Below are 23,091 nucleotides of genomic sequence, written 5' to 3' on the forward strand. Positions count from 1 at the left end.
AGCGGAGCTGCGGGGCCTCTTTGCTGCTGGCTCCGCAGCGGGAGGGGGCGGTTGGTCGGTTTCCAGGAGGACCTTAATGAACTCGTTCATCGTTCAAAGCTGCCTTAGGGAGCCCTCTCCGAACAGCAAGGGGGATCCCTCATCCCCGCCGTTGTGGGCCACCATCTGGTGGAGGTCTGGGGTGACTCGTGCGATCACCCCCTCCCGGCGCTCTCGGGAGAGCAATGCTAAGAGCCGCCCCAGGCAGTCCACTTGAAGGCAGTAGCTGCCCCCAAGTGGTCTGCCGCCGCCCTCCTGTCAATGAGCTGCTCCGAGAGGCCGATCTCCAAAAGGCCTACTAGTGGCCCCATAGCTGCAGCCACTGCGTCTTGGCCCTCTCCGAGTGCCTGGTCCCGCGCCGTGACATTTGCAGGCCCTTCCGAGCCACCCTATGGGCGGTGGCTCCCCTCCTTCGCCAGGGCCTTCATCTCAGGATTCAACTCCGGCACCTTGGCAAAGGGGAGCCGTGGTTGCGGAAAGCTCGTCAGAGCTGCCCTGCATGGAGGAAGTGCAGGACGGCAGGGTCCACCTCCCGGGGTCTGCCCTCTGTCGCTGTCCCCAGCCAGGAGTGGGGCTCCTCAGCGGACCCTAAAGGGTCCGGGTTGGGCGTGTCACTCCGTTTACTGTTTTGGGGTTCGACCTCCTCCGTGGCCAAGGGAGGGATGCGGGTGGTGAGCGCCATTACCGAAGTAGCGATGCCCGCCACTGTTTGCTGCGGCTTCGCGATTTCGTCGGTTGACATCTGAGGAGGCCTGAGAAAGTCGCATATCGGTTTAGAAACGATTACACTGATCTCCGTCCCTTGTGGCTGTTCAAGAATTCGTCGCGCTGTTCTCCCAAAACGAGTGGGAACGCCGGATGTCACTGAGATCGCCGCATCGGCTCGGGGCCGAAGCAGGCTCACGCAGCTGTAGCCTTGGCCATTGAAACGCACTCGAGGAGCAAGGGAGAGAGGAGGAAGAAGAAAGGGAGAGTGGAGAGAGGGTGCGCCACGGTAGAAGGTGGACGGAAGGAAAGAGTTTTGCCCCTTCCCCCGGCAAATGTCGAGCGCTGCGACCTAGCGGTCGTCGAGCGGTCGGCCTCCGCGAGCGGTCGGTCACGTGATCTACCCTAGTGGCACGCGCTGCGGAGCAAATCGAGCGTAACGCCAGTAACGCTCCCAGCGCTACCGCTTTCGGAGCGTCTGCCCGCGCTTTTTAACAGTTTCGGTTCCCTTTGCCACCTTGCTGAAAGAATGAACTCCGGATCGGAAGCACCCCAGGTTGTTTATTATGTGATCAACGGTGACCCCGACGGTAAGGGGCAATTTATTTTTCCTTATTGTTTTATAAACCCGATGAAGGCAACTAGAAGTACTTGTACGAGCCGCAGGATGCAATTAAGCAGAATACGAAACACGTATGCCGTAAAGCGATCACCTCCGAAGGCGATCTCCATCACCAGAGTATTTGGCGCATTGTCTTCTAATTATTCCAGTTACTTCCTAAACATTTTCATCACGAACAACATGCAATGTGTATCTGATTTGTGATGTGACCGCTCGCTTATCAACTACTGCAAAATATTTGGTCAGCGGAGGTAAACTAAATGACTGATATAACACTTTTAACATATCTACGGGTAGAATTTGCACTTAAAGTACGTTCACACAGTACTATTTTCTTACGTTACGTTATATGTTACAGGAGCTTATGTCTGCGTCGAGTTACGACAGTCACAGAAGCATCCGTGCATCGGATGTCGTGACGTAATTAACTCGCGGTTAAAACTAAAGAAAACAAGGGTTTCGCCAGTACAGACTTGAGCATCGTGCTTTTCGTCTGGTAATGACGTCAAGTTACGACATGGAGTCACAGGAACATCCGTGCATCGGATGTCTTGACGTAATTAACTCGCGGTCAAAGTTAAGGCTGCGGTCCCACGGCGGCCATGACATATGACGCTTTCCGCACGTTTTCGAAATGCGATTGTGGCGTGTTCAAGCTTGCTAAAATTATGTGTTATATATCATCTTGTACTGTACAACATTATCTTTCTTCTGATGTAGGATTTGCTTTCCTAGTGCAAAACGCTAATTCAGTGGGCACCCGCGAACATTGGCCTTTTCGGCAAAACATGGTTTCGTAGTACAGTCGTACAGGGTGCACAATTGTAGCAATTTTTTTCAAATTTTAGAATGTTATAGAAGAAGAGTGCGTTCATTGTCAACACAGGCCCTTTTTTCGCTTTTCTTTTTATTTTGACAGATATTTACTTTAAAACAATTACCTCGCGGAAGCTTATTCAGTCGCGAATTTCTGGCCGCCTACTTGGTCATTTTATTTAAAACTTTTTACATGTGTTTGCAACTATGGTAGAAAGAGCTATTCTGAATTTCATTGTAATATGGCCTAAACTTTTTTCGGAATGCTCACGTGAAAAGTGACAAAAACAGTTAATTTTGGCAAACTTCATTTGGTAGTACAGTGGTACAGCGCTTAGGGATTGGCACATTTGAATAAAATTGTAGACCCGGAAAGAAAAACATATTCTGCTTTGTCATCAGAGGCCCTTTTTCTAAATTTCACCTTTGATTTTCCATAAAAAAAGTTTGCATACAGGCGAAATCACGAATTTGTTGATAGGCAAAACTGAGTATTTTGACCCCTTTTGGCAGACATTTAGGCCGATATTTTTAGCATGAAATGGAGATTACTGTCCCAGGTCCTGATTATTAGCCCACATTTTCGCTAATCGTGCCTTATTATTAAAAAAATCATAAAAAATACAGAAAATATAAATTGGATGTCTGGTTGCGCCCTCTATGTGGTGGCGGCTGAAATGTGACTACGCGAGGTTCAGCAAACTGCCGAGGATGGCGCTGATTCCAGCTGTGGTTGGTTGGAAATGGACGAAGGAAAGATGGCGACGAAGATGAAGGTTGTGGATCTCAAGCGGGAGCTGAAATCAAGGAATCTATCTACTGTCGGCACGAAGATTGAATTGCTTGAGCGGTTGAAAGCCGCCACGGAATGCCCCGAGGATGTGCTCGCTGGTGTAGAGTGGGAACCGACATCCCTGGAGAGCCATGACGACACAAGCGCAGATGCACCGCTGCCTGACATATCGCTCACACTGACAGGAGGCATGGCTCACACCGGGTTGCTCGACGCCAGTGAAACGGAGTGTCCTAGGACTCCAGACCGACCATACCCAGGGATCGAGGTGAGCCAAGACATGCCTTTTATCACCGCTCCGGAGTCGACGACCGCAACGGTTCCCCTCGTTCGGTCAGCAGAAGTAGACATCGACCAGAATCTGACAAGCTTTATCGAGACGATCGCTGGTTTGAAGGACAAGGCGAACGGAGGTGATACAATGAATGACGCAGTCAACAGGACACACTCTAAGAAAAAACGGGTGTAGTCGGGTGTATCAGCAGCACATGCACCCCTTTCCTGAAAGATGCACCCTCCGTTGCCCAGCCAGTGTATTTGTGCACCGACAATGAGCATCCTCCTCTCCCTTAAAAACCTCTAGGTGTATCAGTGCACCGCCACGCTAGTCACGCGCCCCGACCAGTGTGTGCTTGGATGCCTTCTTGGGGGTCACTTCTGGGTTGGGCAGTTTCTTAGGAAGTATGGAACTGTTTTGTTCGCTTGGTATTGACAGTAGAGTAGATGCTATGCTTGTTTTAGGCCAATCGGGGCTCCGGGTAGGATCACGTGACTACAGTCTCCAAGCTAGAGATAAGGCAGAGCACGTCACCTGCCTGAAGGCCAAGGACACGGGTAGCATCCACTGCACTATTAACTTTGGGTCGAACGTTCAAGAGGATATAGGGGACAAATCCTCTAGCTGCGTTCATTGTTGGGATAACCCTGAAGATAAGCCTTCGCGAGGGCAGCCACTTTTGGCCTTGAAGGAGCTGCTATTTTCGTATACTCTTCTCCTTTCTTTCTCTCCCTAAGCTGAAAGCGTGGGAGAGGCTACGCAGACGTCGGACCAATGGACCGGAGGCTTTTTTTATCCCTTGAGTCCGCTGTCTGGGTGCGGGTAATGGCAGGAGCGTGATCATGTGGCAAAGGTTTCACGGGTGGCGTAGTAGCTCTTTCCGATCCGGGAATGTCTGATTCCCGGCCTAGTTTCTTGTGTGCTGTGCTGCGACCAGCGGGGCTGCCAGAGATTTCGTCCGTGACAACGTATTCGAGTCTACCAAGACTTCCAGTGTTTGAAAAGTCCAACGTACATCGGCAACAAGCGATTTCTTCAAAAAAGTTCGGTTTGGCAAATTACTTATTCTGCCACATCGTGTTGAATCTTCACAGACCCCTTTCTTTCCGTGTTTGTGTTTGTGTAGTTCTGCAGTGCCCGTGTGAACATCTATCTCGGATTACATATTTCAAGTCCGGTATTTTCATCGTAAGTGCGCTGCAACGTACTCCTTTGCAGCAATTGACCGTTCCGTTCCGGATTACGTCTAAACTTAGGCAGTGTCTATTTCCTAGCAGCCGGGAGAATAATTTCCCCCAAATTCTATCGGCAGTCGCCTGCCATTAGCTGTCTACAATCATGTGATAACTGCAGGTGACTTTCTTATTCGCCCGGCGTTTTGTGAACACGCGTTTCATGGACACCTTTTCGTTGATACACGTTTTCTAGACACGTTTCGTCGACATTAACGTTTCACCGTGACTCGTTACGCGAAATACACGCTCTAGGGACATTTCGTCGTGTGTGTGTCTCTGAGGCGCGTGCTCACCGACCCAGCCCACCCGTTCACGTCGCTTCGTGGCGACAGTATGCGGTGGCTCATTAAAAAAATGTTTACCCTACCTGTGATACCCGTATATATCAATCACCTCGCGCATATAATCTGGGGCGGCTCATTACAAAAAAAAAAAAAAAAAAAAGAGAAAATATGCTTATAGAAAAAAGCTAACCTGAGCTGTCGATGAATCGTCGTTCGATGTAGTGATTATATCGCCAATGAGTGACGACTGCCGGCACGATTTCGGGCAAATAATTCTGCCGGCTGCTGAGAGAATAGCACTACCTAAGAGTCACCCCGGTTCTTGTTCGCTCATTAATGTCCTGAGTTGTGTAATAGCTTCGTTGCACATCTTCACATATCACAGATTGCTGGCACGTTTGTACTTGTTTACGGAATAGACTGTATAATAAACTTATAGGAGATTTGAAAACAATCCGTTGTGTCTGTTTACCTGCCTTTTTGCAACCACCTGGGCGCGTACATTTTTTAGAGGTTTCCTTGAGGTGGGTTCACAAAGAGGTGTAATGGTACATCATTGAATGAGGTGTATATATGTTCCATATGAGTGGGTGAGTGTAAAAAACGGTGTAATAGTAAACCCTGTTGGCGGGTGTATCTCTGTTCCCTATGAGCGGCGTGGGTGTAAACAACGGTGTAATAGCAAACCCTGTTGGTGGGTGTAGAGAAGAGAATACTTGTACACCTTAAATTGGGGTGTACCTGCACACCGAAACGACAGTGAGGGTGTAAGAAAGGAGTAGAGACACACCCCAGTTTGGGGTGTATTTGTGCACCCCCGATTGCTGAAGGTGTATAAAAGGGTGCACATATGCACCCCTAAGGAGGGTGTATATATGCACCTCGTCTTGAGGTGTACTTGTACACCTTTATGGGTGTAGTATATGCAGCACTTACACCGCCTGTGGGTGTACCCACTACACCCCTTTTTTTTAGAGTGCATATGCGCAAAGATTAGGGGAACTAGAGAAAAGCATGAACAAAAGGATACAGCGGCTTGAAGACGGAGCAAGAAGGGATGACCCGAATCTGTGGGAGGAAGTATGTCATCTTCGAGACAAGGTAGCTGAACTAGAACTACGGGTAGAAAAATTGGAAAAAAAGCCGAGAAGCCCTAGCGCTGAAATGGAGCTTAACCCGCCTGCGGTTGAAGCAATATATGAGATCAGAAATTCCACAGATGTGGGGAAAGAAACAGAAGATGAAGTTTCTGAGGGAAGTCACACCGACTTAACTCGATGTCAGCAGACTGACATCCTCTCCGCACTGAGGAACACCGGGACACAGTGCGACACTGACGACTTCCAAGGAAGCCCTCACAATTTTGAAGCTATCAGAGACTGCACGGTCAAGCTCGCCCCGGAGAAACATGTCCGCAATATCGCTGAGAAGAGAATGGACAGCATACAGCCGACAGTTAAAGAAGAGCAGATCAGACCTCCGTCGGGAATACAACGAGAAATAATTATCGCCGGAGATGGAAATGTCGCACGGATTGCTAGGGCGCTCATTGAAGAGGTCAGAGCTCCCCAAAGCTTGGAGTTTGTAATGAACAGAACTGCCACGACGCAGGTAGTGCATGAACTGCTCGAGACGTATGAAGAACAAGCTAGAAACGTGCCACGTCTGTATATACTACATGTGGGCGTAAATGACATACTCAGGGGTGAACAACCGGAAGCAATAGTGGAGCGACTGAGGATGAAATGGACCAACCGGAAGGCATCTTTGGCGATCTGTTCAGTGCCGGAGAGCGACAGGAGAGGCAAACGAATACATGCGGCGACCATGCTACTGAACGCCAGGCTCAAGCAACTCCCTTACAAAAAAATGAACTGACTTTCAATTGAAAGTGTAAAGGACTCACTCAATAGACCTCATTCAGTCTCAATTGAAACTTAATTGACTTTTTCTATTGAGTCGCTATTGATCCGTCCCAGACTATTGGCCACTGAGTATTAATTGAATCTTTAGCAATTGCATTTCAATTGAATTTTGGCAATAGTGTTTCAATAGAACTTTTGCTATTGAGTTTTAATAAAAATATTGCAATTGACTTTCAATTGAATTATTGCAACGTGCTTCAATAGAATTTATTGCAACTGCATTAAAACAAATTGCTCTGGTTGAGAATTTTTTTTTCACAATTCTTTAAAGCATGCAACATGAAGGAAACAAAGCACATAGAGGAAACGAACACAAACATTGTAACTAAGCACTCAAAACCCACTAATCGTACTCCCTTGACTACCCCACCGCCTTATATACCCTACATAAGAAAGGTATTCATTTGGCCGGTGACCACCTCAGCATCTACTAAGGTTCCCAGTTTCCTATTTCCTCCTTGAAAGTCTCATAGATGATAAACAGTGTTTCGACGTCATTGGACTCTATCCCTTAATAGAAAAACATTGGTACAAGCAATAATCGTTCGGTGCACACGGGTGCAGTAATCCACAAACGACCAAACTCAATTGCATTCCTAATGAGTTAATTCAATAGAATCGATATTGACTTTCTTATGACCAAACTCAATTGCATTCCTAATCAGTAAATTCAATAGAATTTATATGGAGTTTCTAATGATCAAACTCAATTGCATTCCTAGTGAGTAAAGTCAATAGAATCGATATTGAGTTTTTTATGAGCAGTCTCAATTGCATTCCTAATGAGTAAATTCAATAGAATCTAAATTGAGTTTCTTATGACCAAACTCAATTGCATTCCTAATGAGTAAATTCAATAGAATCGATATTGACTTTCTTATGACCAAACTCAATTGCATTCCTAATGAGTAAATTCAATAGAATCTAAATTGAGTTTCTTATGACCAAACTCAATCGCATTCCTATTGAGTAAATTCAATGGAATTGATATTGAGTTTCTAATGATCAAACTCAATTGCATTCCTAGTGAGTAAAGTCAATAGAATCGAAATTGAGTTTCTAATGATCAAACTCAATTGCATTCCTAGTGAGTAAAGTCAATAGAATCGGTATTGAGTTTCTTATGATCAGTCTCAATTGCATTCCTATTGAGTTAATTCAATAGAATCGAAATTGAGTTTCTTATGACCAAACTCAATCGCATTCCTATTGAGTAAATTCAATAGAATTGATATTGAGTTTCTAATGATCGAACTCAATTGCATTCCTAGTGAGTAAAGTCAATAGAATCGATATTGAGTTTCTTATGATCAGTCTCAATTGCATTCCTAATGAGTAAATTCAATAGAATCAAAGTTGAGTTTCTAATGGTCAAACTCATTAGACATTGAGTTTATATCGAGTTTCAATTGACTCTATAGGAACACAATAGAAAGTCAATTGAAACTCATTGATCATTTTTGTAAGGGCTATGCAAGAGCATCAAAGCAAGGTTCATCGACCTGAGCCGTGAGCTGACAAGCAAGGGAGCAATGCAAAAGGACGGACTCCAATATGGCGAAGAAGGTATCCGAGTGGTGACAGAACGACTAGGTGCAGTGGCAAGCCGTTTTTTAGGTCTCAGAAGAAGGGACAAGGTCGGAAGCCAGTATCAGAGCGATCCGTGGCGATATGGGAGCTACCCACAAATGGGACGCACAGAAATGTCGCAAAAAAAGTGCGTCACTTACGACATCCCAGGGATGACTGTTGGACCCCCCCATATCGGAGTGCCTCACGTCAAGGATCTACGACTGAAGACTCAGGTGAAAGGACACCAACCTCCGCTGAGCAACCAGCCGGAGTATATACTGCAACCCCAAAGCGAACAACTGTCCCAGGTTCCTACTTTTCCCGAGATACAGGTACCCCTTATTCCTGTACACCAGAGCGGCGGGATGACAGGGCCGAGGGTGACCATGCAAGACAGAGAGAGTCATCCAATGTCAACAGTGAGAATGGGTCTACCTACATATCAGGAGTCACCCCTATTCCCTGGCTACGTCCAGCACCAGGCAGGCATGACGCCGCTGGAGGTTGCGCAAATGGTGAATCGCATAGTCCGCCAACAACTGGCGGGAATGCAGTGTTAGGGGCCATGGACAAGAAGCAAACCACGACTTCCGAACTACCGCTGCCTCCTGGTCGAACGAGACAAAAAGGAAGTGTTATCGTTGGTTTTTTAAATTTGAATGGTGCAAGACGTCAACGGAAGTGGAATGAGTTATATATAATGCTCAGTGAACAACAATTTTCTTTATTTGGGGTTGCTGAGACTCACTTGCGTGACGCTGAAGAGCCCCCAGTGGACCCTTCATGGTGCTGGGCTGGGTGTAACAGGGTGGAAGGCAACCGACGGGGAGGGGGTGTGGGCTTACTATGGCCTCAGAAAGGGCAAGCATGGGTCAGGAAATTTGAAAGGTGCCGAGAACACATATGGGTGGAAGGACAAGTCGGGAACGCACCGACAGCTGTATGTGCCATTTATCTTTCGGTGGGAAATAACAGGCAAGATGAAAACAAGGCCATTCTAGACTGCGTTCGACACGACGTCCAAACTTTGGACCGAAGCCATTCCGTGCTACTGATGGGGGACTTTAATGGTCACCTGGTTGAGCTGACAGCCGCGAAGACAAGAATGGACACATGTTGAGACAACTGGCGGAAGATTTGGACTTGGAGATATTAAACCTGAGAGAAGAGTGTGAAGGAAAGTATACATGGATGGTGCGGGACAAAAAAACCTGCATTGATTACGCCCTCGCCTCCAAGAGGCTGTCAAACCGCCTTCAAAAAATAGTTGTGGACGACAATGGTGAACGGAGCGTTGGCAGCGATCATAGTACCATACTACTACATTTCGGAGCAATCCAACGGCATCGCAGTCGCCCAAAGCGCGCATTGACGTTTCGGCTGCGTGAGGGGGATATCGAGGCTGTATGTCAAGACTTCGAAGAAAGTGAGCAACGCATGAAGGCCGCAACGTATGAAGAATACGCCACGGAGCTTAGGCAGGCAGTTGCCAAGCGTTCGGTGGCAAGGAGCGCGCAAGGAAAAAGACGGCTTGTCCCGTGGTGGGACGCTGAAATCGGGAGAGCGATTCGGTACCGACAAGACGCGAACCGAGAACATCGTCAAGCACTAAAGTCGTTTGGAAAAGGTCCAGAGACGTTGCAACTCTGGGAGGAGTACCAAAGACGCAAGGCACTAACACAAGCTATTGTTGAAAAGAAAAAACAAGCACATGACTGCAAGGAGATGGCAGACATACGAAAGGGCGGAAAAAAAGCCGGAGAGAGGTTCTGGCGCTACATTGGTAGTCTAGATGGGAAAGACAGCTCTCCCCAACTGGTGGATCCGGACAATGGAAGTGAGGTAAAGAACATAAAAGAACTTCTGGGTGAATATCTCTACACTCTCTTTGGGACGGAACAAATGAACTGCAATCATGAAGGCATGAGGGATGAAATCCCGCGTTTAGAAGATGTCCCGCAGAGTACCACAGTCGACCAAAATGCAACAACCGTGGGGTGTGTTCAGGTATAGAACGTGCACTGGCGCGGCTAAACGGCAGCACAGCACAGGGACTGGATGGAATCTCGGCCAAGGTGCTCAAAGGTCTAGGACCCGACGCACGAGAGCACCTGGCACACCTGTTTAGTCAAATCTGCTGCGGCGATGACCCGATTCCCAGCGACTGGAGACGTGGTCGAGTTTCCTTCATTCCAAAGACAGGCGGCAACAAGCAGTTGTTACACGACTACCGACCACTCACGGTCACGCCGGTTGCCTATAGGGTGTTCGCGACCATAATTAATGGGCGTATAACACAGTGGGCCGAGGAGAGCGGCATACTGACTGAGTTGCAGAACGGTTTTAGACGTGGGCGACGCTTGGAAGATAATCTTTTTACTTTGACGCAATGCATCGAGATTGCACGGAGGGAGAAGCGACCAATGATTACTTGCTTCCTTGATATAGCGAAAGCATATGATTGCATTCCTCATACCATGCTTTTAAAAAGCTTAAAACAGCTTAATATGCCTGAAACCTGGGTGACGTTAATCCAGCGGCTCTACGATAAAAATGTTGTGACGGCATCTTTCAACGGTGTGAAATCTGACGAGGTTATAGTTGAAAAAGGATTACGACAGGGCTGTCTATTGTCGCCGACACTGTACATGTTGTATGCATCTAGCATGGAAAGGGCGCTGGAGAAAACGGCCATCGGTTTTTCTTTGACGCATCTCCAACACGGGGAGGTGATTACATGGCGGCTACCTGGACTTGCATACGCTGATGACCTTGTCTTGATGGCCGACAGTGTGGGTGACATGAGGAAACTGCTAGCCACATGTGAGACCGAGGCGGATCAACTCCAATTACGCTTCAATGCTGACAAGTCAGCGACAGTTATTTTTTCCCGCGGGGAGGAGAGCATTGTACCATTCATCCTACAGGGTGCGGCGATCCCTGTTTGCACCAAGTACAGGTACCTTGGCGTGACACTATCAGCTACAGAAAACTACCTCGCTGAGCATCACCAAAACCTCAGGACATCCTCAGTGCGTAAGCGAAACATACTGCGAAGACGGTGCCTCTGGAGCTGCGACCAATACGTCGTTACCAGGGAACTTTGGAAGGCCGTCGCGGTACCCGGGCTGACTTTTGGAAACTCTGTCATTGGCATACCCAGCGAGCTTCGTGAATATCTTGAACGACGCCAAAGAGATGTCGGACGTCAAGCGCTGGGATGCCATGGACAAGTGGCCAACGAGCTTGTTGAAGGAGACGTCGGATGGTCATCTTTCGAGGCACGAGAAGCCTGCAGCAAGCTAGAGTACTACGCGCGACTCCGGCATATGGACGAAGACCGCTGGGCACGGCGACTTTTCATCTACATTCACCTCAAGAACATCCGTTCGACGTGGAGGAATCGTGTCACCCGCCTCGGCACAAAGTTTGGAGCCTTTTGCATGAGTGATGAGCCTCAAGCTGAAAAAGATTGGGTGCGTAAAGTGCGAACGCAGATAAAGGCTGTCGAAAGGGAGCGCTGGATATTGGGAATGCAACAGCATACTAGCATGCATTTGTATGCATCTTTCAAGACCGAGATCGCTCCAGTAACGTTCTGCAAAAACACGCTGGGAAGTCGCCTACTCATCGAGGCCCGCGGTGGTGCCCTGCGCACCAGACATTACCGTCGAAAGTTTGACAGTAACGTGACGGACATGACATGCAGCGCCTGTGGAGAAGACGAAGAGACCACCGAGCATTTGCTGCTCACGTGCCAGAAGCTCCTGCCAGCGCCCATTGGGGATTCCCGCATCGAGCAGGCACTCGGCTTCACGAACGAACATGACCACGTGGCCTGTTCTAGGCAAAGACTGGAGGCGTGGTGGAAAGTGCGACGGTGATTTGCGCACCGAGAAGACAGCGCGTACCGATCGGACCACCGTGATCGTGTAGCTGTTACCCTCCGCCCACCAGGGGCCATCGACGACAGATGGTGGGCCCTGACGAACTCCCCCCTTCTCTCCCCCCTTTTCTTTTCTTTCCTTTTTTCTTTTTTAACTTTTTTGGCGTGTCGAACTTCGACTCTCGTTTCAAAGAGATTGTGCCGCAGAATACGATACAATACAATACAATACGTTGCCAGCTTCGGAAATTGGTTGTACACCTGGCTTCTTAAGGCCCGTTCACACTCTTGCGACCGAGTACGACTGAGAGAGACGAGATCTCTTACAACTTCCTAAATGTTTCTAGAATGAGGGAACACACTGACATTGTGGCGCCATCTATTCGGTGACCCTAGAACTGCATTTCACAAAAGCGAAGGTTTTGCGGGATTTCCGAGGTCAGATGTGCGTAATACCCATAGAAAGGCTCGTTTATAACATTGACAAAAGTTTTTCGAGCCAAAAAAGAAAGGATCTTGCGCGAGAAATAAAAAAAAAATATGCCGGACCGCCGAGTTTACACTGCTTCCCAATAGATGGCGCCAGTGTGTTCTCTGGTTTAAGAAGTTTTAAGGAACCCAGGTTTAAGAGGTCGCAAGCAGTCGCAAGAGTGTGAACGGGCCTTTACGTTTCTTGCAAAATAACGTGCTGGAAAACTTGGTCGAAACTCGTGAGGTCCTTTATAACACGGTACTTTTTGCTAATATAGCTTTTAAGAAGAGTTTCAATCGCTTTCATATTGTCAAACGATTTTTTTTATGCCAGGCTCCAGCGGTTCAGTCTGCTGAATAAAGGCCCGTTCACACTCTTGCGACTGCTTGCGACCTCTTAAACCTGGGTTCCTTAAAACTTTTTAAACCAGAGAACACACTGGCGCCATCTATTGGGAAGCAGTGTAAACTCGGCGGTCCGGCATATTTTTTTTTTATTTCTCGCGCAATATCCTTTTTTTTTTGGCTCGAAAAACTTTTGTCAATGTTATAAACGAGCCTTTCTATGGGTATTACGCACATTTGACCTCGGAAATCCCGCAAAACCTTCGCTTTTGTGAAATGCAGTTCTAGGGTCACCGCATAGATGGCGCCACAATGTCAGTGTGTTCCCTCATTCTAGAAACATTTAAGAAGTTGTAAGAAATCTCGTCTCTCTCAGTCGTACTCGGTCGCAAGAGTGTGAACGGGCCTTCAATCGTTCACGCAGTCGATACCGAAGTTTCAAATTACCGAAATGCCAAAATCGCCAGTTCCGCTGTCGATACGCAGCGTGACGCACGTGCTTCTGGTTCGTGTGCACGAACGTGTTTTCTGCGTGGTTCTTCGGTTGCTGCGAGTTTTCGCGTATCTATTGTGCACTGCTTACCTCCGTCTGCGCATGCCTCTCATCCATGTAACTACCCCTGCTCTGTGTGCCTAGCGTGAAGTTTGTGTCTGTCTTTTCGTTCGCTGACTAAGCTCGTGTCGGTGTCCTTCCTACTGGCTGCTGTTCGTGTTTGCGTACCGTGTGTGTCGCTTTGATTACTATATAGGTCCCCTGTTTATGGGGCGGAGCAAGCGGTGAGCGTCGCGCCAGGGGTGGGTCGTGATTGGGGAAACAGCTTAGCAGCCGACGCCGACCTCGGCGCGTTTCTTCTGCGCACGCGCGTACTGTCGTTGATACCGCTACTTCGCGCCGTGACGATGCGCTGATCTACAGGCCGGTCGGCGCTCGCGTGATATTAGAGAGTTTTAGTAGATCGTTCCGATACCCCCGATAGCCCCGATAACGATACTATGCATGCGCAAGGGAGGCGGTGGCGGAGTATCGGGTATCGTTATCGGAGTCATGGGAACGATCTACTAAAACTCTCTAATAGGGAGTGTTCGTAGATCGTTTTCGCCGTCCCGCATGGCCCTCCGCAACCCGCTACGATAGCGGGAACTCCACAGTCAAGGCTATCGGCGCGCAGGCGCAGTAGCAACTTCTTCATTGCGGAACGCTTAGCGGAGGAACAACGCGGTCTACGAAAACTCCCTATTGTTGAAAATTCTCGAGCGTGTACTTACGTGTCGAAAGCCATAATAAAATTAAAGGGGACATTTGGCCGGCAGCCGGCATACCGTGGCTCTCAAAAACAGATTGCTAGGAGTGCCCTCTCATTCGCTGGTTCCACGCTGGGTGCGCGCAGTCCGTGCTTCTTGCCGCCCCGGCCGCCCAAATGCGTTTTTCTGATGCTTGTTTTGTTTTGAATAAACAATAGATTCCTGCTGATATTCTCCTTTATAATCTTTACTCTTGACAACTCTTTAGTGTTCGAAGGAACTCCGTCAAATTTGATGATAATGCATGTGTAAGTACAACTGGAACCTCATAGTTGCGAGAATACTTTTCCTGGATTGTCTGCATCTTTCTGATAATATGATCGGTCTCCATAAATTGCACTTCCCCGCTTCGGGAGCACGGCCAGTGGTGGTTCTCTGTCGGTCATCGAACTTCACACACGTGAAGCGTTGCCAAAGCTTTGATATGCCGGGCGTTTTATTATTATGTTCTTCTTTTTTTTTTTTTCTGAAAGAAATAATACTTTTGGTATTCCTACGGGATAACATTATCGGCTGCGGCGGACGTAAAGGAACGAGCATAAATTGACAGTTAGTGGCCTAATAAACTAAAATTTGCCATATGCGAAGGCTGGAGAGGGGGCGACCTCCTCCCCACCGTTCGCTCCGCTGAAGTGGAACAGGGTGGGAGGAGCTTCCATTTCGTTCTTGACCCGTCACCGACTACAGTTGCGAATTCCACTTGTTATTTTGGAGCAATGACGAGATGGAGCTGAGTCATGTATTACGTTCTCTGAGATGAAGAACGTGATGCGCGCGGAGTTGCTCCACGTATGCACCAGTCACCAGTAAAAACGACCTGTCCTCCGAGGAGGTCGAGCGAGACGCCGGCGGACATGGGGGTCGGCCACCTCACCGTCACCACCGTCTACCGTGCCTTCAAAAACACGGGGCGCAATGTGTTTCTACAGTATAACAAAAAATTGAACAAACAAGGTAAAAACATATTTTTTTCCTAAGTGTGGTTCGCAGGGCTGAACACAATACAAAAACGATACGCCGTGCTGGGATGACGTCGACTACAATGGTACACGATCATAACAAAAGCACAAATCCTGCCACATTCTTTTGCTACAGTGATAAGAGCATATATATCTTTGTCCGCGATGCAGCAACAGAGACATTATTTCCAAATTAGAGTTCGAAGTAAGCCTTCGATGCTAGCACTGACCAACTCACTTCACTCACAGAGTGAAAACGTGAAACTTCGTATCATCCGGACAGAGATCGAAAAATAACACGCACCGCTTCAACTTGGACACCCAAAAATAATTAACTTTAGTGGATCGCACGCAAAAGCTTCGCGTACGCAATAAAATTGCCGGTCAAGTACGGTTGCGCAACCGAAATCAGCACATGAGTCATCAAATTATAAAGAAAAAGCAGGTGTGAGCATGCCAAAAATATTCGACAGTGAATACGGGAAAGCATGATGCTTTCCCGTATTCTTTTTTTCCTATGACAAGTAAATGAGAGTAATTCAATCTGTCAGGAGATAGTGCTTGGTTTCACATGGCGCTAAAACGATTTTGTTTCTGTCTAGCCACACCTATAGCTGCCCATTGGCCCACGTATCTAAACTGCAGTATTTAAAAAAAAAAAACAAAAAAAAAAAACAGTTGTATGGTGAATGGTTGCAGGAATGCTCATTTCCTTTTGCAATTATTTTGATGCCACATTAATCAATGATGCGCCCTACAATTCAACAGGAAATGACCACAATGGTGGAAGCTACGCTGGCATTCTGCCTGTACCGGAAGAATCCGACGGTTCGCCCCACAGAACTCCAGTACTCAGCGTAAGTCATACATATATCCATACAAAGTATACCCTTCACTTGGATTACAAAGCTTCATAAGTCAATTCTCCGTGGCAGAAGATATATGGTAGCAGTGAATGCTAGGATGTTAGTTTTACTCAGAGTGGTGACAAATTGGCTGCATGGTTAATGTTCCATGACCTTTTGCAATATGGGGCCAATTTTGCCAGTGCAGTAGTGAAGCTGGTCAGCATGATATTTTTACTTGGCAATTCGGCATCATGCATCCCATTTATGCCCCTTGAAACATTCTCGACAGTTTCTCGTCGTCGGTATTCAATTTCCGCTTGAACCTGTCACGGTCTTGCGAGCTTATTTCATTTACCGTCATTGCCAGGTACCCGATTCATGCAGAGCATTAACATATTCCTTAATTGCATACTACATAGGAAACCCCACAAATATGCCGTATAAGCCCAGCACCTTCATTCTGCATCGAAAGATTGCCCAGTTTATTAGGTTATTCAACAGCTTTGTGTTTTTGTTTTCAGCTTGCATATGGTCAGAAGGAGAATCCAAGCTTCTTCTAGCCCTCTACTCTCGATATTTTCCAGAGATTGGACCATTTAAATGTTTTAAAACAAGAAATCATATGTTTATTAAAATTGCTGAAGAGATAAATGAGAGGATGAACTCCCACTACACTGCACAGCAATGTGACACACGTTTCAAAACCCCCAAGAAAAGAAAAACCAAGGTTGTGGACAGCAATGGAAAAAGTGGAGCAACGCGGCAACACATAGAGTTTGAAGAGTTCAATCTCATCAGGGCAGCTGATGACAGTGTGGAGCCGGAAGTGATGATGGGTGTTTCTCAGGCCGTATACAAACAAACGACTCTACATGCACCAGCCTCCTCCACGGAAAATCCCAGACCATCAACATCAGCAAAATGTACCACCCTAAAAAATCCACCCTGTCCACGGCAGAACCCTGAGCGCATGCGGCATATGGAACACTTTTTCTCAAAAATGGAGGATCTCAGAAAAAAAAAAAGATGAAGCACGTGCCTGCAAGGAGGAAAGACGTGTGGAGCGCGATCAGCGTAGAGACGAGCGGGAAAAGAAGAGAGAGGATCGTGCAAAATAGCGTCAAGAGCGGCACCAGAATCTTCTTGGCATGCTGGAGCGAGTGCTGGACACCATGAACACTGCAAAGTGATTAATTTTATCTTAATGTTTCTGTAGCTCATTACACTTGATTATTCATGTTTTGTACATACCCTAGTTTTCCACATACTCCAGAGCATCATTTGTTATATATATACTCAAGATTATACATGTTGATTGAGCAAATAATAAAAATGTTTTGGTTCCAACACAATTTCATGCCTTAAATGATATTAAAAGGTAACATTCATGACAGAGTAAGTTACCCATGTACAGTTGTTTCCAAGGAAAAATATTTAGTGTACTTTTCACCGCAAAAAATAAACTGCGTCACCGAACAATTGGTCTCTGCCCGAATGTCGAAACGGAAGTTGCTGTTATCTATTCAAGTTATGTCATTTCTTTTAAATTTTAAATGTGAAAATGGAGTTTGCTTTAGGTAGCCGACACCACTTATTACCATGTATTCGTGGGCCTCATCTCCTCCATCCTCCTTTTTCTCACTGAAAATTTCAGAAAACTGCTTATAACTTTAATAGCGACGGCAAAGTCTGAAACTTTGGCAACTTTTCCGGACTGCAGCACCATATTTGCATGAAGAGTGAGCATTGATGAGAAACACAGAGTTACTTTGTCGGTGAAAAAAACACGGTAAACGTTTTTCCCGAATGCCTGGCACTTGCATAGTTAGGCTATCAGGAGCTGCCTCAGGGTGCCATTGAGCACTTGGTGCCTGCACGACGAGCTCAAGCAGTGGGGAAAAGGGATGAGATCAACCTGTCTCTCTTAATGCGTCCGAGCACCCTGAGTGCGGCATCCGAGAGAGAGACGCTCGGCAGGTCCTCCTCGGGCGAGCCCCTGCTGTCCACCCTGAGCAACTCCTGGCGCCTCAGCTCTTCCAACTCAGCATCACGGATTTCAGTGTCCCCAGCATCAATGCACTAGTTGTGCAAGACGCAACAAGCAATGATAAACGTGGACATTCGGCGCACTGTCGGGAACTCCAGGTTTATCAGTTGCCTGAAGCGCTGTTTGAGTAGCCCGAAGGCATTCTCAATGAGCACCCTTGTGGAGCTCAACTTAGTGTTGAAGCTCTTCTGCTGGTTAGTCAATGTCCCATAATCCCGAAAAGGATGACCAAAGTCTCCCTCAACGGGTATGCTGCATCGCCAAGAAGGTGATACTTGCCCATGCAGCATAGAAATGGGATGATCCGCGACACAAACGATAATTTATAAATCATTGAGTCGTGGATCTTGCTTGGTGGGCCCGTGAAAACATCCACAAAGCGGCGTCTGTGATCACAGATGCTCTGCAACGTCAGTGAAGTTTTGTCGTGTCGATTGACATATGTTGACTTCACCTTGTTGTCAGGGCACCGGATGCCGATGTAGCTGCCGTCGACGCAATTGCCCACGACCCCAGGAAAGCCTGAAACCTAGTAAAAGATCGTGGTATGTGAGCTCAAACTATGTGCTGTGTACTCATTCCCACCAAGTTCTAAAAGGAGAGATGCTATATGTAATATGCCCATCAAAGGAAATAAATTAATAAATGAAAGGTGGCCTTTTTATTTCAAACTTTGAGGCAGACCACTGCACCAGTTATACAACACCTGTCAAGGGTCTTTTTGACAATGTCATTTTCTGTAATATATGCAAGGTGTGTAATCACCTGTACTGTTGCTTCAATTTCTAGAAACCTGAAAAAACTGACTCAATGCAAATATTTTCATCCCCCAGAAATACACTGCCTTGCGGTTATTTTTCAGAAATTGCTACCAACTGCTGCAGTTCCCTTTTCATCTTCATGGAAACTTGCGAAAGTCCTTCTGTTCTATAAATTTAGAAAATACATTGTCAAACTACAGACCTATGTTCTTAAATCACACTCAGCTTAAATGCAAATTATTAGAACACATAATCTACAAACACCTCGGGGAGTTCCTTGCATGCAGCCATATGTCGTATGCTTCATTAGTCGCCAGTAAAACATTTTTTTAACCAACTTTGAACCTTTAATTCTGGTCTGAACTTGCCATAAGCATCCCCTTGACATCCTTTACTTATAATTTATGCATTAGCTTTGCTCTTCATAGACAGTTGCGTGAAAAGTTTAGACAGGCAATGATCACCCCCACAACTTACTGCCAGAACAAGTGGCCTCATATGATCTGGTTCAGATTATATGTTATCAATGTTTATCATTGCCATGCTTTAGGGTTGGCAAAGCACAAGGCGCATACTGAGCTCCAGACATGGTTGAAGTTTGCCTATTCTTGTACAAGTAGTGATTGTACTTTCACGAATCACAACCCAAATATTTGCCCAGGCTTGCCATAAGCACAAATCAAGTGCTTACGCAGTGCTCGTGTTAAACCATGTTTCCATGGGTCTTACAACACCGAAATTGACGTGACTATGTCATCCAGTTCTGCAAAACACAAACTGAAATGAATAGTTTGCTTTTGTCCCTGAATTAACTTATACCATAATGAAGCGCCTCGTCAGTGGCATTTCATGCGAGTGTACTTGGGTCACACTAATGCCATTAAGTTTGTGTAAACTAATTATGTTCCCAACCCAATATCATTGCATGCATGGCATATTTAAAGCAATTTCTGACTGCCTTTCATTGCTCTTGTCAATTTGATCTTGTTTTGAACTTGTTCTGATTTTGTTCAGTCATTTGTTTGTATGATATTATCTCTTTCTTTTTTGTCCCACTCCTGAAATTGTCACAATAATATCGAAGTAGCAGCATACGTAAATAAGCGAGCTCACAAAACGAACCTCCTCAAAATCCTTGGCAAGGGCTGCCACATCGTCGGGAAAGCGGATCTCATCTGGAGCAATGCTGCACAGGAACTCAGCCACACGATTCAGGATGCGGGAAAGGGTGCTTTCCCCCATGTCAAAGCGGCCTGCAACATCTCGAATGCAGGTTTTGTTGCCAGCATACCTGCAGCGTAAATTGAGTTTCTTTGAGTCAAATCGCAGACGTTAATTATAATTTGTTATGATGCAGAGACAATATACTAAAATATTGAGGTGGGCTAGTTGGTTTAACTACATTGATATTATAAAGTGCAATAGCGCTGTCCTGTCTACTTCATGTCCATGTCTGTCCCTTGCGCTTTATAATATGAAGAGACTATACTGTATGCAGAACATGTGGTTGCTTTCAACCTCCATCAAACTGCTAGTGAAATATAATAAAGCAGAAATATTAAGAAAGAAAAAAAAGAATGATCCCACGCCTAAGTTCAGAAATATGCAAGTAACCACAAGTGAAATGAAGATTACTGCGCAGGCAAGCTGGTGATTAATCGTAAGGAAAAAATCCTTGACACTAGAGAAAATATGGTAAGGGTGCAGGCGAGCTGGTGAATATTAACCATGTTGAATTAACCTGCGACTGGGGTAGAGAAGACACATCCAAACGTAGAAGAGACGGAAAAATGCAGGACGACGTCTCAAACTTGGCTAACTAGTTTCTTTAGTCCACCACCTTATATTGTAAAGAGAGTAGTAAAGGATGTGCAGATAAAATCTCTAGGGAATTGTATAGACTGACGTGCTGTTTGCAAACAAGCACACGTTTGCCCACATCAGGTGGGGGCACTGCGCGTGCGCAGAAATCGAGCAGCTGCTTGATGTCAGGGCAGCAAGTTAGTCTATAAGTCGGGCTTCGCTACAGTTGTGAAGCAATTCAAAAAGCGTTTTAAAAATGTGATGCAATTTTTTTTCTTAAGTGAATTTTTGTTTGTGATTGTCCAAAATAACTGTACAGCACTTTTTTGTTGTTGTTGCTGTTTTTTGGGTTTTGACGTGTGTTGGCCCGAAGGGCACGTTTAGGTACTTTTTGGGGGTAGTAGGGTGAGGGGGCGTCTTTGGGATCAGAAGTGGTGCCTGTGTTTAAAATGAAAACGGAGAGAGATCCTACTGTTCAAGTTCAAGTTCAAGGATGGATGTTGCCTTATTGCGTCAACCTGTGAGGTTGTCCACATCCTTACATTGTGTGATGTAGACTAGGCGCTTGACCTGTATAGTCTTTGTCCCTAAATAGACGAATTAGAGGAATTTGAGACATCATCCTGTCTTTGTTTCTGTATCTTCTACGGTTTGATGTTTCTTTACTGTTTAAAAAGTCAGCTACAACGTTTATTTCCACAGATTTCCTTTATAGGTCACAACTCCTCAAACAACGGTAACGCCAACAAACCGTCAACCACACACGGTTGTTGGCATTAGCGTTATTTGAGGAGTTGTGTCCTCTAGAAAGAAGACGCGTGATAATACATTTTGCAGCTGAGTAGGCTGAGTTTTGAGAGTATTGTGTTGTCCCAATTTTTGTACCTATGTCTCAAGGTTGTTTTTCCCTTAGATATTGAAATGATTAATGTTAGCAAAAAAAATAAAAATAAAAAAAGACGCATTAAAAAAAGACGCAATGATTTAACTTTTAATTGCCAAAGTCAATTTAATATGCTCAATTAATACATATATAGTTAACGGCTTCTAGTGGGTCTCCATTTCTTTTGTATCTTTCGTGCTTCTATTTTGGCATCTGGAAACGACCGCCGCGGCATATCTACAGTACAACCACCGTGCCAGCTGTATAATATGGGCTGGATCGGGAATCGTGTTCAAATCGGTCAATTTTTCTTCTAGCTACATTGAGACCTGCAAAACTTGTCTCACCAGAGAAAAGAGAGGATGCAAACTTCGGCGGTTTTCGGGTTGGACCCTCCGTGAATCGATCCCCTGTAATATGCAGACCGCTCGTACCTCTCGATCACCGCGTAGGCGGGCTCCCGTTGGAGGCGAAAGTTGCGTCGGAACTGCAAGGGAGATGGTCGGTTCACAGAGACCACACAACGAAGAAACGACATACCTCTTCATCCGAATAGGCGCGCAAGACGTCTTCGACATAACGGGTTATCTTGGGCCTCTTCGCTGGCAAGGCGAACGTCTCGGCGAACACTTCGCCGAGAACGGCTGCCTCGTCGTCACTCGAGCTGGAGGAGCTTGTATCTCCGTCGTCTTCGTCGCTGTCGCTGCTTTCGCTGTCACTGCTGTCACTGCTTTCTAATAGACCTAAAATTAACTGCAACGACGCCAAAGCCGCAGTACTCTCGGTCGAGTCGGTCATGACGAGATCGAGGAACGAAAGCGAGCACAAGAAGAGAGCCTACCCAGCAAACGAAACCAAAAAGCCGCGAAACTCCCTCCCTCACTCCATCGCCGGCATACTTCGGCAAACCTCACTCATGAGGGCCCTCACTTACCCTCACTCACCCTCATCTTCACAGGTGAGGTGAGGGTGAGTGAGTTTCTGAACCAGGAAAATTCATGAGTGTGAGGGTGAGTGAGGGCCGTGAGGGCTGTGAGGGTGGTGAAGGCCGTGAGGGCTGTGAGGGCGGTGAGGGCGGTGAGGGCCGTGGGGACCATGAGTGCGTGAGGGCGGTGAGTGGCGTGAGGGCCATGAGTGCGTGAGTGGTGTCAGGGCGGTGTGTGCGCGAGGGCAGTGAGTGGCATGAGAGGCGTGAGGGCCGTGAGGGCCGTGAGGGCGGTGAATGCATGAGGTGGTGTGAGGGCCATGAGTGCGTGAGGGCGGTGAGTGCGTGAGGCTTCTTCAGATCGAGCATCTTTCTCAGCAATTTTGGTGTTAATGGCGGGTTGCTCTCTAGCTTTCATTAGATCGACACGGATTGCTGAGATCGGGTCCGGCTCGAAATAAGCAAGCAACTCGGAGCAATTCGAATACGTTTGAAGCGGCTGCAACCAATCAGGGACGAAACATTTTCACGTGATACCTCGTGCCGGTGATGATGACACCGAAAGACTTGGTTCTAGTTTGAAATCGATCGTT

At 46.7% G+C, this 23,091-nt stretch overlaps 1 protein-coding gene across 1 annotated transcript; it reads right to left on the reverse strand.

Annotated features, from left to right (window-relative positions):
* Nucleotides 1-523: 523 nt before the first annotated feature.
* LOC115329180 lies at nucleotides 524-22,434 on the reverse strand. The gene is made up of 6 exons (XM_040221364.2): nucleotides 22,114-22,434; nucleotides 21,921-22,060; nucleotides 20,010-20,178; nucleotides 18,581-18,655; nucleotides 17,119-17,258; nucleotides 524-791 (listed from the first exon to the last, which is right to left on the reverse strand). The coding sequence occupies exons 1-6, from the start codon at nucleotides 22,369-22,371 to the stop codon at nucleotides 524-526; spliced, it is 1,050 nt and encodes a 349-aa protein (XP_040077298.1). The 5' UTR covers nucleotides 22,372-22,434.
* Between the last annotated feature and the right edge of the window lie 657 nt (nucleotides 22,435-23,091).

This window comes from Ixodes scapularis, unplaced genomic scaffold (genome assembly GCF_016920785.2).
Source record: "Ixodes scapularis isolate PalLabHiFi unplaced genomic scaffold, ASM1692078v2 PGA_scaffold0__279_contigs__length_252992795, whole genome shotgun sequence".
Lineage (NCBI taxonomy): Eukaryota > Metazoa > Arthropoda > Arachnida > Ixodida > Ixodidae > Ixodes > Ixodes scapularis.

Bases quoted from the DNA above. Each gene is read 5' to 3' on its own strand.
- LOC115329180 (XM_040221364.2), bottom strand. From the start codon at position 22,371: ATGACCGACTCGACCGAGAGTACTGCGGCTTTGGCGTCGTTGCAGTTA. The intron at 17,259-18,580 runs GTGAAGTCAACA...ATCACTTTGCAG, and splicing joins TCCGGTGCCCTGACAACAAG to TGTTCATGGTGTCCAGCACT. The intron at 792-17,118 runs GCACGTGCTTCA...CGACTTTCTCAG, and splicing joins CACGTCTTTCCTCCTTGCAG to GCCTCCTCAGATGTCAACCG.